General features: G+C 43.4%; 1 protein-coding gene across 2 annotated transcripts in view; it reads right to left on the reverse strand.

The window, feature by feature from the left end:
• Positions 1 to 17,257, reverse strand: part of LOC139374373 (gamma-2-syntrophin-like) — a 76,729-nt gene that overhangs the window by 24,606 nt on the left and 34,866 nt on the right. For both annotated transcript variants that reach the window (XM_071115415.1, XM_071115414.1), the window contains exon 9: positions 9,748 to 9,875. In XM_071115415.1, coding sequence (XP_070971516.1) covers positions 9,748 to 9,875 — 128 coding nt within the window. The remainder of the gene's footprint in view (positions 1 to 9,747; positions 9,876 to 17,257) is intronic.

Consider the following 17,257-nt stretch of genomic DNA (forward strand, 5'->3'; position numbering starts at 1 on the left):
CTATTCAGCATAGTTTACACCCTCTTAAGCCTTAGCCCCACCCACCCACACATGTAAACACGTGAGTCAGCATGGCAATGTCCTCCAGAGAGTATTTTCTCTACTAAAACACAGCTAAATTCAGAGCAGCAATGTTTTTGACACCTCTAGTAACACTTTTGCAGTTGTCCAAAGCTATATCTTTCCAAAAATCTGTGGTAGCAAATATTATCGATATACTGACAAGGAAAGCCCCCCATTCTTTTATAAACAGAATCCTGTGACATGACAGGCCAATCAGGACTCATCTCAAGGCATGTCCAACCTCCCAATTATCTCAGCCAATCATGACTAGCCAGGAAGGATCCTTTCTTTCTCCCTGTCTACTGTAGCTCAGTGCTTTCTCCTTGGCTAAACTAGGCTCATAAATTCAACATTTTTATTAATATTTATAGATTATATATCAGTTTGTAATTAAGACGCATTAAAGTTTAAGAAGGCATTTCTGAAGAATGTATATATTTACGGCCCAACAGTGAAGTACGGACCTGGCGTCAAATGCCTCATATCCTGTAACCGGTCACATATGTAATTGCTACAGCACATCCAAATTACTTCAGGAGCAAGTTTTAAAAAAACAACAGAACACCAAGACAATTACAAATGAAAGTTACATTATCTTTTGTTGCATGTCACAGATAACACTGCCACTGTAAAATGGCGTACAGATGTACAGAATACCTTTCATCACGTATATTTAATGTGATGCTTTTTGACATATCATTTTTTTGTGCATTTGAAATATGCTCAAGATAAATTAAACTTAGAGACAGCTGTCCAAAATATTCAACAGAAATAGCATTGAACATGACAACGGCGCCAAATCAGTTTTTCCTCTGATGGTGAGGCAATCGCATTTATCACTTAGATCTTATAAAAGTGTCAAATATTAAGCAAATTGTCCAAAGGCTGGGATGAAGTGTTGGACACCAAGCAGTGCTCATGTTCTGTATGGGAATGTTGAGAAACATGAGAATGTTCTGTAGGGGAATGTTGAGAAACATGAGAATGTTCTGTAGGGGAATGTTGAGAAACATGAGAATGTTCTGTAGGGGAATGTTGAGAAACATGAGGGGAATGTTCTGTAGGGGAATGTTGAGAAACATGAGGGGAATGTTCTGTAGGGGAATGTTGAGAAACATGAGGGGAATGTTCTGTAGGGGAATGTTGAGAAACATGAGGGGAATGTTTTGTAGGGTAATGTTGAGAAACATGAGGAGAATGTTCTGTCGGGGAATGTTGAGAAACACGAGGGGAATGTTCTGTGGGGGAATGTTGAGAAACATGAGGGGAATGTTCTGTAGGGGAATGTTGAGAAACATGAGGGGAATGTTCTGTAGGGGAATGTTGAGAAACATGAGGGGAATGTTTTGTAGGGTAATGTTGAGAAACATGAGGAGAATGTTCTGTCGGGGAATGTTGAGAAACATGAGGGGAATGTTCTGTGGGGGAATGTTGAGAAACATGAGGAGAATGTTCTGTCGGGAATGTTGAGAAACATGAGGGGAGTGTTCTGTAGGGGAATGTTGAGAAACATGAGGAGAATGTTCTGTAGGGGAATGTTGAGAAACATGAGGGGAATGTTGAGAAACATGAGGAGAATGTTGAGAGACATGAGGAGAATGTTCTGTAGGGGAATGTTGAGAAACATGAGAATGTTCTGTAGGGGAATGTTGAGAAACATGAGAATGTTCTGTAGGGGAATGTTGAGAAACATTAGGGGAATGTTCTGTAGGGGAATATTGAGAAACATGAGGGGAATGTTCTGTAGGGGAATGTTGAGAAACATGAGGAGAATGTTCTGTAGGGGAATGTTGAGAAACATGAGGAGAATGTTCTGTTGGGGAATGTTGAGAAACATGAGGGGAATGTTGAGAAACATGAGGGGAATGTTCTGTAGGGGAATGTTGAGAAACATGAGGAGAATGTTCTGTAGGGGAATGTTGAGAAACATGAGGAGAATGTTCTGTTGGGGAATGTTGAGAAACATGAGGGGAATGTTGAGAAACATGAGGGGAATGTTCTGTAGGGGAATGTTGAGAAACATGAGGAGAATGTTCTGTTGGGGAATGTTGAGAAACATGAGGGGAATGTTGAGAAACATGAGGGGAATGTTCTGTAGGGGAATGTTGAGAAACATGAGGAGAATGTTCTGTAGGGGAATGTTGAGAAACATGAGGGGAATGTTGAGAAACACGAGGAGAATGTTGAGAAACATGAGGAGAATGTTCTGTAGGAGAATGTTGAGAAACATGAGGGGAATGTTCTGTAGGGGAATGTTGAGAAACATGAGGGGAATGTTCTGTAGGAGAATGTTGAGAAACATGAGGGGAATGGTCTGTAGGGGAAGTTTGAGAAACATTAGAATGTTCTGTACGGGAATGTTGAGAAACATTAGGGGAATGTTCTGTAGGGGAATGTTGAGAAACATGAGGGGAATGTTCTGTAGGGGAATGTTGAGAAACATGAGGGGAATGTTCTGTAGGGGAATGTTGAGAAACATGAGGAGAATGTTCTGTCTGGGAATGTTGAGAAACATGAGGGGAATGTTCTGTAGGGGAATGTTGAGAAACATGAGAATGTTCTGAAGGAGAATGTTGAGAAACACAAGGAGAATGTTGATAAACATGAGGAGAATGTTGAGAAACATGAGGAGAATGTTCTGTAGGAGAATGTTGAGAAACATGAGGAGAATGAAGAGCATGATGAATGCACTGCAATCAACGTTTGAAATAACAAGAGCTTGTACCCACTCTCCCTGCCACTCAGACAAATCCGGGTTACAATGTTACAAATTACAAAGGGCTGGCTCTTAGTAAATCTTTTTGGGAACCTTGATTCTTAGGTTGAAATGGCCCATAAAACTCTACAATGCATAAGTCAATGGGCTTGTTATAATTCTTTGTTCCACGGAGTGGTGGTGACCCATTGGTGAGTCAGATGCAATTCTGAGGGATTCTCAATTGTAAAGTTAAGTATAAATCTTCTCGGTGTGTAGGGCAGGGTGCACAGATAAATTCCCCTGTATAAATTCCCACTGGAAACAAGTAGTGAGAATATATATCAAGAGTGTGATTATGATATACCACATAGCCCTTTCGAGATAACATTATTTCAAGGAATGCAAGCTCAGTGATGGATACAGTATAGCTATACCCTGCCTGCTTGACCCGTTTCTGAGATTGCCTGGAGAGTGGAATGTTCTGCCTCAACTATCAGCACATTGCAGCGTGGTCTCTCTAACACCCAGACTGTCTCTGTGAGTGACAGAGCACAATAAAAATTATTTTAGTCCACAGTGTTCCATTCTTGTTGAGAATTGAGGAGTACACTGAGGAAAAAGAACAGCAAGGGGGGACAGGATGAACTAAGAGCTCAGTAATGAATAGGTTCATCCAAAAGGTGGTCACCCAGGAGAAAAATTGCCTGGAATACACGGTCAGCTCCAAGAAGAACTGCAGGAGTCTCTGTTAAAGATAACCACATGTCCTGAAGTGGAACAAATAGGGCTCTTGGTTGACTAGTGTAGGCCATCATTGTAAATAAGATTTTGTTCTAATTAACTGACTTGCCTAGTTAAATAAAGGTTAAATAAAAAATTAAAAAATAGAGAGTATATTGAGATAAATATAAAACCTAGTGGACACCCAGGGTAACAGTTGCCAGGAATATGCAGTGAAATCCATGAGGAAAAAGATGGAGACCTGTGATACCAATCCAGGAAGAAGAAGGAGAGCTGTGATACCAATCCAAGAAGAAGAAAAATAAGGATATCTGTGATACTAATCCAAGAAGAAGAAGAAGAAGGAGACCTGTGATACCAAACCAAGAAGAAGAAAAATAAGGATAGCTGTGATACTAATCCAAGAAGAAGATGGAGACCTGTGATACCAATCCAAGAAGAAAAAAAATAAGGATAGCTGTGATACTAATCCAAGATGAAGATGGAGACCTGTGATACCAATCCAAGAAGAAGAAAAATAAGGATAGCTGTGATACTAATCCAAGATGAAGATGGAGACCTGTGATACCAATCCAAGAAGAAGGAGAGCTGTGATACTAATCCAAGAAGAAGAAAGGGGATAGCTGTGATACTAATCCAAGAAGAAGGATAGCTGTGATACTAATCCAAGAAGAAGAAAGGGGATAGCTGTGATACTAATCCAAGAAGAAGGATAGCTGTGATACTGATCCAAGAGGAAGAAGATGGAGAGCGGTGATAGTAATCCAAGAAGTAGAAGGATAGCTGTGATACTAATCCAAGAGGACGAAAGATAGCTGTGATAATAATCCAAGACGAAGATGGATAGATGTGATACAAATCCAATAAGAAGGATAGGTGTGATACTAATCCAAGAAGGAGAGCTGTGATACTAATCCAATAAGAAGAAGAAGGAGAGCTGTGATACTAATCCAAGAAGGAGAGCTGTGATACTAATCCAAGAAGAAGAAGAAGGAGAGCTGTGATACTAATCCAAGAGGAAGGAGGAGACCTGTGATACTAATCCAAGAAGAAGAAGGATAGCTGTGATACTAATCCAAGAGGAAGAAAATGGATAGCTGTGATACTAATCCAAGAAGAAGAAAAGGGATAGCTATGATACTAATCCAAGAGGAAGAAGAAGGATAGCTGTGATACTAATCCAAGAGGAAGAAGAAGGATAGCTGTGATACTAATCCAAGAGGAAGAAAATGGATAGCTGTGATACTAATCCAAGAGGAAGAAGAAGGATAGCTGTGATACTAATCCAAGAAGAAGAAGAAGGATAGCTGTGATACTAATCCAAGAAGAAGAAGAAGGATAGCTGTGATACTAATCCAAGAGGAAGAAGAAGGATAGCTGTGATACTAATCCAAGAGGAAGAAGAAGGATAGCTGTGATACTAATCCAAGAAGAAGAAAAGGGATAGCTATGATACTAATCCAAGAGGAAGAAGAAGGATAGCTGTGATACTAATCCAAGAGGAAGAAGAAGGATAGCTGTGATACTAATCCAAGAAGAAGAAGAAGGATAGCTGTGATACTAATCCAAGAGGAAGAAGAAGGATAGCTGTGATACTAATCCAAGAAGAAGAAAAGGGATAGCTATGATACTAATCCAAGAGGAAGAAAAGGGATAGCTGTGATACTAATCCAAGAAGAAGAAAAGGGATAGCTGTGATACTAATCCAAGAAGAAGAAAAGGGATAGCTGTGATACTAATCCAAGAAGAAGAAAAGGGATAGCTGTGATACTAATCCAAGAAGAAGAAAGGGGATAGCTGTGATACTAATCCAAGAAGAAGGAGAGCTGTGATAGTAATCCAAGAAGAAGAAGAAGGATAGCTGTGATACTGATCCAAGAAGTAGAAGGATAGCTGTGATAATAATCCAAGAGGAAGATGGATAGATGTGATACAAATTTAATAAGAAGGATAGGTGTGATACTAATCAAAGAAGAATAAAGGGGATAGCTGTGATACTAATCCAAGAAGAAGAAAGGGGATAGCTGTGATACTAATCCAAGAAGAAGATGGAATATATATGAAACTAATCCAAGAGAAAGAATATGGATAGATGTGAAACTAATCCAAGAGGAAGAATATGGATAGATGTGAAACTAATCCAAGAGGAAGAATATGGATAGATGTGAAACTAATCCAAGAGGAAGAATATGGATAGATGTGAAACTAATCCAAGAAGAAGATGGATAGATGTGAAACTAATCCAAGAGGAAGAATATGGATAGATGTGAAACTAATCCAAGAAGAAGATGGATAGATGTGAAACTAATCCAAGAGAAAGAATATGGATAGATGTGAAACTAATCCAAGAGGAAGAATATGGATAGATGTGAAACTAATCCAAGAGGAAGAATATGGATAGATGTGAAACTAATCCAAGAGGAAGAATATGGATAGATGTGAAACTAATCCAAGAGGAAGAATATGGATAGATGTGAAACTAATCCAAGAGGAAGAATATGGATAGATGTGAAACTAATCCAAGAAGAATATGGATAGATGTGAAACTAATCCAAGAGGAAGAATATGGATAGATGTGAAACTAATCCAAGAGGAAGAATATGGATAGATGTGAAACTAATCCAAGAGGAAGAATATGGATAGATGTGAAACTAATCCAAGAGGAAGAATATGGATAGATGTGATACTAATCCAAGAAGAAGGAAAATAAGGATAGTTGTGATACTAATCCAAGAGGAAGATGGATAGATGTGATACTAATCCAAGAGAAAGAATGATAGCTGTGATACTAATCCAAGAGGAAGATGGATAGCTGTGATACTAATCCAAGAAGAAGAAAAATAAGGATAGTTGTGATACTAATCCAAGAAGAAGAAGGATAGCTGTGATACTAATCCAAGAAGAAGAAAAATAAGGATAGTTGTGATACTAATCCAAGAAGAAGAAGGATAGCTGTGATACCAATCCAAGAAGAAGAAAGGGGATAGCTGTGATACTAATCCAAGAAGAAGGAGAGCTGTGATACCAATCCAAGAAGAAGAAAGGGGATAGCTGTGATACTAATCCAAGAAGAAGAAAAGGGATAGTTGTGATACTAATCCAAGAAGAAGAAAATGGATAGTTGTGATACTAATCCAAGAAGTAGAAAATTGATAGTTTGGGAAATAGAAATAGAACCACGCCGTAGGGCACTCAACTTCAGCATCTGTAATGTGAGAGATCTGTACTCAACTTCAGCATATGTAATGTGAGAGATCTGTACTCAACTTCAGCATATGTAATGTGAGAGATCTGTACTCAACTTCAGCATCTATAATGTCTTCACTATTATTCTACAATGTAGAAAAGAGTAAAAATAAAGAAAAACAAACTGAATGAGTAGGTGTGTCAACTTTTGACTGGTACTGTAGATTATAGGGATAATGACGTAGATGGTGGGGATAATGAAGTAGATGGTGGGGATAATGATTTAGATGGTGGGGATAATGACGTAGATGGTGGGGATAATTATGTAGATGGTGGGGATAATGACAAATGGTGGGCATAGTGACGTAGATGGTGGGGATAATGACAGATGGTGGGCATAGTGACGTAGATGGTGGGGATAATGACAGATGGTGGGCATAGTGACGTAGATGGTGGGGATAATGATGTAGATGGTGGGCATAGTGACGTAGATGGTGGGGATAATGATGTAGCTGGTGGGCATAATGACAGATGGTGGGGATAATGATGTAGATGGTGGGGACAATGACAGAGGGTGGGGATAATGATGTAGATGGTGGGGATAATGACAGATGGTGGGCAAAATGACAGATGGTGGGGATAATGATGGAGATGGTGGAGATGGTGGAGAAAATGAAGTAGATGGTGGGGATAATGACAGATGGTGGGGATAATGAAGTAGATGGTGGGGATAATGAAGTGGATGGTGAGCATATTGACGTAGATGGTGGCGATAATGATGTAGACAGTGAGCATAATGAAGTAGATGGTGGCGATAATGATGTAGACAATAATGATGTAGACAGTGAGCATAATGACGTAGATGATGAGGATAATAACATTAATAGTGGGGATAATGATGTAGACAGTGAGCATAATGAAGTAGATGGTGGGGATAATGATGTAGACAGTGAGCATAATGAAGTAGATGGTGGGGATAATAACGCTAATAGTGGGGATAATGATGTAGACGGTGAGCATAATGAAGTAGATGGTGGGGAAAATGATGTAGACAGTGAGCATAATGACGTAGATGATCAGGATAATAACGTTAATAGTGGGGATAATGATGTAGACAGTGAGCATAATGACGTAGATGATGAGGATAATGATGTAGACAGTGAGCATTATGACGTAGATGATGGGGATAATAACGTTAATAGTGGGGATAATGATGTAGACAGTGAGCATAATGAAGTAGATGGTGGCGATAATGATGTAGACAGTGAGCATAATGACGTAGATGGTGGCGATAATGATGTAGACAGTGAGCATATTGACGTAGATGGTGGCGATAATGATGTAGACAGTGAGCATAATGACGTAGATGATGAGGATAATAACGTTAATAGTGGGGATAATGATGTAGACAGTGAGCATAATGACGTAGATGATGAGGATAATAACGTTAATAGTGGGGATAATGATGTAGACAGTGAGCATTATGACGTAGATGTTGAGGATAATAACGTTAATAGTGAGCATAATGACATAGATGATGAGGATAATAACATTAATAGTGGGAATAATGATGTAGACAGTGAGCATAATGATGTAGATGATGAGGATAATGATGTAGACAGTGAGCATAATGACGTAGATGATGAGGATAATGATGTAGACAGTGAGCATAATGATGTAGATGATGAGGATAATGATGTAGACAGTGAGCATAATGACGCAGATGATGAGGATAATGATGTAGACAGTGAGCATAATGACGTAGATGATGAGGATAATGATGTAGACAGTGAGCATAATGACATAGATGATGAGGATAATAATGTTAATAGTGGGGATAATGATGTAGACAGTGAGCATAATGATGTAGATGATGAGGATAATGATGTAGACAGTGAGCATAATGACGTAGATGATGAGGATAATGATGTAGACAGTGAGCATAATGACGTAGATGATGAGGATAATGATGTAGACAGTGAGCATAATGACGTAGATGATGAGGATAATAATGTTAATAGTGGGGATAATGATGTAGACAGTGAGCATAATGACGTAGGTGATGAGGATAATAACCTTAATAGTGTGGATAATGATGTAGACAGAAAGAAAGATCTTGTTCACAGATGACTCATGTTTACATACACATCCTGGTCAAAACTTTATTCAAAGTTAGTTAGTGCCATGTTGTCATCTCCAAAAACACTAATAAGGTCTCATCCTTAATTAGATAGAACTCATCAAATGGAATATAATAAATCTTCCCATTAATATGCTGAAGCAGTGCCTTCATATAAATATTTTTTAGTGCCAGATAATTACTTCTTATAAAATAAATCCACTCAATATTGTCTTCATTAATTAAGCCTGAAAAGTGTGATTATGGGTATCAATAATACATTTAAAAAAAAACATGTTTAAAGAGCACTTTCACTCTTTTCATATATTTTTAGTTTTATTTAGAATTCACAGAATCAAGGACCATAATGCATCATTTGGTATCATGTCGTGACAAACAGCGATAATGTATTTCAGTTATAAGTAACAAAGATATCCATTGATTACTTCTTTGTTTATTTCTAAAATAACAGCTCCATTTGGGGCTCTAGAGGACTGCCATATCTCTTACATCACTTCCTCGGTTCCTGCCTTTCTAGGGGAGTTTTTCCTAGCCACCGTGCTTCTACATATGCATTACTTGCTGTTTAGGGTTTTTTAGGCTGGGTTTCTGTACAGCACTTTGTGACATTTTCTGATGTAAAAAAAGGGCTTTATTGAATTTGATTGATTATCTAGCAGAAAAAGGAAGGAGAATAACATTTGTTGGGATTTCCTGCATTCATTTGATGTCGTTTAAATCTCTAGAAGAACCAATTCAGTGTGTTAAAGTCAAACCTTCCTATCATGCTTCACTGTCTGGGCCCTGCTGCATCGCTGACCTTGTATGCAAGGGGATAGATATGGGAGTGAACACCCTCTCACCTAAATGAAAAGTGCTTGTAAAACCAACAGAAACTGTGCGCCTCAGAGGTGAATTACATCACACGGGATTACCTTACCTCAATTTAGCCGTTACGGCTTTGTATCTGGAGACTCGGGCCATCAACAAGGGTAGGGACACTGCATCCAGCCAGCGCTTCTCGTACTTTGGTTCAATAGCCGAGGGTTTGGAGGGCGAGGATGGAGCCTATGTGGGTCAGATGAAGAAGGCAGTGAGGGTCTCCTCTCATTCACTGGCTGGGTCACTTTGATCATTGTACATTCAAAGGGCCTTCTAAAAACAACATCCTTCTTTCAGTCCATTTTGCACTCGAAAGGATGATTACCCTATTCATTATTAGTGATTAGTGATCACTTATGGTAACCTAGTGAGCACATCTTTAACTTACAATGTCGTTTGGATTTCACAATGGCATTTACCCATTTGCCAATCGTAGTACCTGGCACATGTTGTTGAACAAATAATTTGCTTTCCCTCTGACCTAAGGCCTATAAACCAATCATGGCTACTTTCCACAGCAAACGATTCTTCCTTGTTCAGTTTATGTAGAGACGCTCAATAATTACACTCGACTATACTTTGAAAGTTGAGTGGTAGAGATGACAGGAAATGTAATACTATCTGTCATCGCGGACTAGAGGGACAAGGTCTCTGCTTACACCTAGGACGTGGGGAACCCAAAAGCTAAGCTGCCACGCTTGTCCTTCGTAGAATTCCCTCTTCTATAGCTTGTGATATTTCAGGAGGCAAAAAACAAACAAAAAAACAAAGCGTCATTATTTGGAGGCATGTAAATGAATCAATAGGAAGACCTCCTGGGAGGCAATGAAAGGGAAACAATGTCAATCATTGCAATGCTGACGGCACCTAGAAGAGATGACAAGCTTAGAGAATTATAAAATCACCTGCAGGCAGGAAAACAAGAATGCTAAAAGAAGGGGGAAAACTGTCTGGGATAATCATTTTTTGTTTGTTTGTGTGAACTAAGCAATTACAGAGCAGCATTTTTTCCCCACCAGTTTCAGCTACATTCATCAGTTGCAGGGAGAACGAGGTTTAAAAAAGCCACTCCACCATGGGATTCAGTATCTAGTCTACATGGTGCACGGTTGTTGACTGCTATTATCATTTGTCCAGAGGAAACCAAACAAGCTAAAACATGTCATCTATGTCCTGCTTCCTCACTAAGGAAAACACCAGAGGATGCATAATTGAACACTCCTGATACTCTACAATCCAGTGATCCAAACGTGATGTGAGCAGTTTGTTGTGGCTTCAAGGCAGCTTTTCCTATTGCATATTTTTCAACTCGGGAGAGTATTTTTGTTGTTGTTGTTGTGTGTGTGTGAGGAAACTGCCCAGCTAATTGTGTTTGTCAGCCACCTGACCTCAGCATTTACTGTAGAGAACCCAGCCACCTGACCTCAGCATTTACTGTAGAGAACCCAGCCAGCTGACCCATTGTGATAAACCAGCCAGCTGACCCATTGTGATATCCCAGCCAGCCAGCTGACCCATTGTGATAAACCAGCCAGCCAGCTGACCCATTGTGATAACCCAGCCAGCTGACCCATTGTGATAACCCAGCCAGCCAGCTGACCCATTGTGATATCCCAGCCAGCCAGCTGACCCATTGTGATATCCCAGCCAGCCAGCTGACCCATTGTGATATCCCAGCCAGCCAGCTGACCCATTGTGATATCCCAGCCAGCCAGCTGACCCATTATGATATCCCAGCCAGCCAGCTGACCCATTGTGATAACCCAGCCAGCTGACCCATTGTGATAACCCAGCCAGCTGACCCATTATGATATCCCAGCCAGCCAGCTGACCCATTGTGTCACATTAAGTGAAACCTGACTTGTTTATGCGTAGGTAGTATATTATCCCACAGGTGAAAACAGTATGTGAATAATATGAGAATACAGTGATAATGCAGTCCACAGAGCTCAGTGCTCCAGGATCGTCTAGCTGAATTATAACAACACACTGAACAGATACAGGGATAAATCTCCCTCTGATATCCAGCCTGCTCATGCCAAATATTTAACGTTCAAAGACTATCAGGGAATGAAGTATTTTTGTGAATTGAATCAGCTGCACTCATTGATCATTGAACAAAAAAAAGTATGTTCAGTGATAACCCAGCCAGCTGACCCATTATGATATCCCAGCCAGCTGACCCATTATGATATCCCAGCCAGCTGACCCATTATGATATCCCAGCCAACTGACCCATTATGATATCCCAGCCAGCTGACCCATTATGATATCCCAGCCAACTGACCCATTATGATATCCCAGCCAGCTGACCCATTATGATATCCCAGCCAGCTGACCTATTATGATATCCCAGCCAGCTGACCCATTATGATATCCCAGCCAGCTGACCCATTATGATAACCCAGCCAGCTGACACATTATGATATCCCAGCCAGCTGACACATTGTGATAACCCAGCCAGCTGACCCATTATGATATCCCAGCCAGCTGACACATTATGATAACCCAGCCAGCTGACCCATTATGATATCCCAGCCAGCTGACACATTATGATAACCCAGCCAGCTGACACATTATGATAACCCAGCCAGCTGACCCATTATGATATCCCAGCCAGCTGACCCATTATGATATCCCAGCCAGCTGACCCATTATGATAACCCAGCCAGCTGACCCATTATGATATCCCAGCCAGCTGACACATTATGATAACCCAGCCAGCTGACCCATTATGATATCCCAGCCAGCTGACCCATTATGATATCCCAGCCAGCTGACCCATTATGATATCCCAGCCAGCTGACCCATTATGATATCCCAGCCAGCTGACACATTATGATAACCCAGCCAGCTGACCCATTATGATAACCCAGCCAGCTGACCCATTATGATAACCCAGCCAGCTGACCCATTGTGATAACCCAGCCAGCTGACCCATTATGATATCCCAGCCAGCTGACACATTATGATAACCCAGCCAGCTGACCCATTATGATATCCCAGCCAGCTGACCCATTATGATAACCCAGCCAGCTGACCCATTATGATATCCCAGCCAGCTGACCCATTATGATATCCCAGCCAGCTGACCCATTATGATATCCCAGCCAGCTGACCCATTATGATATCCCAGCCAGCTGACCCATTGTGATATCCCAGCCAGCTGACCCATTATGATATCCCAGCCAGCCAGCTGACCCATTGTGATAACCCAGCCAGCTGACCCATTATGATATCCCAGCCAGCTGACACATTGTGATAACCCAGCCAGCTGACCCATTGTGATAACCCAGCCAGCCAGCTGACCCATTATGATAACCCAGCCAGCTGACCCATTATGATATCCCAGCCAGCCAGCTGACCCATTGTGATAACCCAGCCAGCTGACCCATTATGATATCCCAGCCAGCCAGCTGACCCATTGTGATAACCCAGCCAGCTGACCCATTATGATATCCCAGCCAGCCAGCTGACCCATTGTGATAACACAGCCAGCTGACACATTGTGATAACCCAGCCAGCTGACCCATTGTGATAACCCAGCCAGCCAGCTGACCCATTATGATAACCCAGCCAGCTGACCCATTATGATATCCCAGCCAGCCAGCTGACCCATTGTGATAACACAGCCAGCTGACCCATTATGATATCCCAGCCAGCCAGCTGACCCATTGTGATAACACAGCCAGCTGACACATTGTGATAACCCAGCCAGCCAGCTGACCCATTGTGATAACCCAGCCAGCTGACCCATTATGATATCCCAGCCAGCCAGCTGACCCATTGTGATAACACAGCCAGCTGACACATTGTGATAACCCAGCCAGCTGACCCATTTTGATAACCCAGCCAGCCAGCTGACCCATTATGATAACCCAGCCAGCTGACCCATTATGATATCCATACTGATGCTAACAAAACATGAATATGTAGAATATGTGGCCTTTGTAAGAATGTTAATCTGCATGGAATGCAATGTATATGCTGGAAAAAGACTATGTTTTAGGGCATTCAGATCACTGTGATGTAGGATGGTAAAATCAGGATTTGGCAAAGCAATGCTGCATTTTTCCCTTAGATAATGATTTACGTGTACTGTATATTTACATTAAGATATTTAAGCAGCTACTTATTTGTGTAACATGTACCAACAGTCTCGGTTTCAATACTACGCTCAGGTTCCACCTACTAGCAGATGTTATTGCTGGCAGGCACACCCCGATCTGTTTCACCTGTCTTGTGCATGTCTCCACCCCCCCATTCCCCCATCTCCTATTTTTCCCCATTATCCTTTGTGTATTTATACCTGCGTTTTCTGTTTGTCTGTTGACAGTTCGTCTTGTTTTGTCAGGTCTTACCAGCGTATTTCCTGTTTTCTCCTGTTCTCAAGGTTTGTTTTCTAGTCTTGTTGGTTTTGACCTTTCTGCCTGTCCTGACCCTGAGCCCGCCTGCCGTTCTGTCCCGGATTGACTCTGACCTGGATTTACGAACCTCTGCCTGCCCTAGACCTGCCCTTTGCCTGCCCCTTTGTTATAATAAACATTCTGAGAATCGAACTATCCGCCTCCTGTGTCTGCATCTGTGTCATATCCTGAGTCGTGATAGTACGAACTGGGCATGACTGCCCCAGCAGACTTGGACCAGCTCCGCAACACTGTCTCCCTCCAAAGAGCCACCATTGGAAGACACAAGGAGTTACCACATAACTTTGTGGAGGGATTTCATACCTTGGCGGAATGCCATGACCTCGACTCCCTCATAACCTTGACCAAAAGGATCGATGGGCGGTTACGGGAATGCAGCAGGGAGGGGAGGTCTGTTCCCGGCCACACAAGCTCGTCCACGGGTTCCCCTTCGCCCCCGAAGAATCCCGGACGTCCCGTATGCCTGCATTCCCGAGAGAATCCGATGTCACACAAGTTCCCTCGGGAATCATCGAGGACTGTCGACTCACCTCCTCCGGAGCCCATACAACTGGGCAGGGCTAGATTGTCTCCTGAGGAATGTTTACGCAGACTGAACTCCAAAAGTTGTCTGTATTGTGGTACTTCAGGCCATCTCTTCAGGTGCTCATGGACTCTGGGGCCTACGGGAGCTTTATGAACGCTACCCTGGTGTCGGAGCTGGCCATCTCCACACAACACCTCTCCATTCCCATGGCCCCCATAGCACTGGACGGACGCTCTATCGACAGGGTCACTCACAGTACGGTTCCCATCAACCTGTGAGTGTCAGGTAACCACTGTGAGTCTCCTCATGTAACTGTGGTTTTGGGATTATCATGGCTCCAGAAGCACATACCCCTGATCGACTGGGCTACGGGTTCTATCCTGGGTAGGAGCTCGTTATGTCACATCGTCTCAATGCGGCGCAGCCTGCCCCTGGACGTCCTCCTGTGGAATTGGGGAAAGCCTTAGATCTCTCAGGTTTTAAACACGGGCCGCGCCACATCTCTTCCTCTGCATAGACCCTACAACTGCGCCATTGACCTCCTCCTGGGCACTACGCCGCCTCGGGGGCAGCTTTATTCCCTGTCAGGTCCGGAGATCAAGACCATATGAGGGAACATTGAGGACTCTCTGACCGCAGAGCTCATTCGTCCTTCCGCCTCTCCAGCCGGCGTAGGGTTATTCTTTGTGGAGAAGGGCAAAACCCTGCGCCCTTGTATCAACTACCGGGATCTTAATGGCATCACAGTAAAAAAAAACACTCCTCTCCTCAGCTTTTGAGCCTCTCTAGGGGGCGACCATTTTCTCGAAGTTGGACCTTCGGGAACTCCTACCATCTGGTTCAAATACAAGAAGGAGACGAATGGAAGCCATTAACATGGCTTGCAGACACGATGAGTACCTGGTTATGCCATTCAGACTGACCAACGCTCCCACAGTGTTCCAGGCCCTGGTCATGTTGAACCAGTTCATGTTTGTCTACCTCGGCGACATCCTGGTCTATTCCCGTTCTCCCCTTCCAAGAAGACCTCCAGCGCCTCCTGGAGAACCAGTTGTTTGTTTAAACTGTGAAATATGAATTCCTTCACTCCAATCTCTTTTCTGGGATACGTCATCGCTGCAGGGAACATTCAGGTGGATCCTAACAAGGTGAGAGTGGTTGTGGGGTGGCCCCAACCCACATACAGAGTGCAGCTTCAACGTTTCCTGGGATTTGCTCATTTCTTCTGCCGCTTCATCCAGGGCCACAGCCCCCTGGCTTCCCCCCTCTCTGCACTTACCTCACCCAAGGTTCCGCTCACGTGGTCCCCAGCTGCTGACCGGGCATTTTCGGATCTCAAACATCAATTCACCACAGCCCCGATCTTAATCCATCCGGACCCATCCTGTCAGTTGGTGGTGGAGGTCGACGCCTCAGTAGTTGGAGTGGGGGGGTCGCCCTGTAACAGTGATCTTCCCAGGACCAAAAGCTGCAACCCTGCGCTTTCCTGTCCCATCGTCTTAATCCCACTGAGAGGAACTATAACGTGGGAAATCGGGAACTTTTTGCAGTCAAGATGGCGCTGGAGGAGTGGAGACACTGGCTAGAAGGGGCTGAACATCCATTCTTAGTGTGCACCAACCATAAGAATTTGAATATCACTGCACTGCCAAGCGCCTCAACTCAAGGCAGGCCTGTCGGGCTCTGTTATTCACTCGCTTTAATTTGACCATCTCCTACTGCCCTGGGTCCAAAAGTGTGACCCCTGATGCCTTCTCTCGCTTGCATAGCTCTGCAGCTACACCGTCTGACCATCATCCCTACCTCCTGTCTGGCAGCAACACTCGTCTGAGGTATTGAGAGCCTGGTCCACAAGGCTGAGGGGGGCCCGGCTAACCGGTTGTTTGTCCCAGATTCTGCCCGGTCCCCGGTCCTTGAATGGGCTCAGGAGACAAAGGGTGGCGGTCCACCACCTTGAATGAGCTCATTCCTCTAACCTTACCTTCCACCCAGGCTCCATCAGGACTCTGGCTTTCCTCTGACAATGGTTTTGGTGGCCTACCATGGTTCCTGATGTCACCACGTTCGGCGCCGCCTGCACAGTGTGCGTGCAGAATATGACTCCGCGGCAAGCAACGCTAGGCCTCCTTCAACCACTCCCTGTTCCTCACCGCCCATGGTCCCATATATCACTGGACTATGCCACTGGTCTCCCTCCGTCTGATGGCAACACCACCCTCCTTACGGTAGTGGATAGGTTTTCCAAAAACTCCCATTTCATTCCCCTTCCCAAATTACCCTCAGCTAAGGAGACGGCCCAGCTCATGGTACAGCACATCTTCTGGATCCATGGACTTCCGGTCGACATGTTCTCCGATTTTGGTCCTCAGTTCTTGTCTCGATTCTGTACCCTTATTGGGTCAGTTCTTGTCTCAATTCTGCACCCTTATTGGGTAATCGGCCAGCCTGTCCTACGGGTTTCATCCCCAATCTAACAGCTAATTGGAGTGAGCCAATCACGACCTGGAGACGGCTCTTCGTTGCCTCGTCTCTGCCAACCCCACCACCTGGAGCCAGCAACTTGTGTGGGAGGAGGACGCCTGCAACACCCTTCCCTGCTTGGCCACTGGTCTCTC

Source organism: Oncorhynchus clarkii, chromosome 19 (genome assembly GCF_045791955.1).
Source record: "Oncorhynchus clarkii lewisi isolate Uvic-CL-2024 chromosome 19, UVic_Ocla_1.0, whole genome shotgun sequence".
In the NCBI taxonomy this organism is placed as follows: domain Eukaryota; kingdom Metazoa; phylum Chordata; class Actinopteri; order Salmoniformes; family Salmonidae; genus Oncorhynchus; species Oncorhynchus clarkii.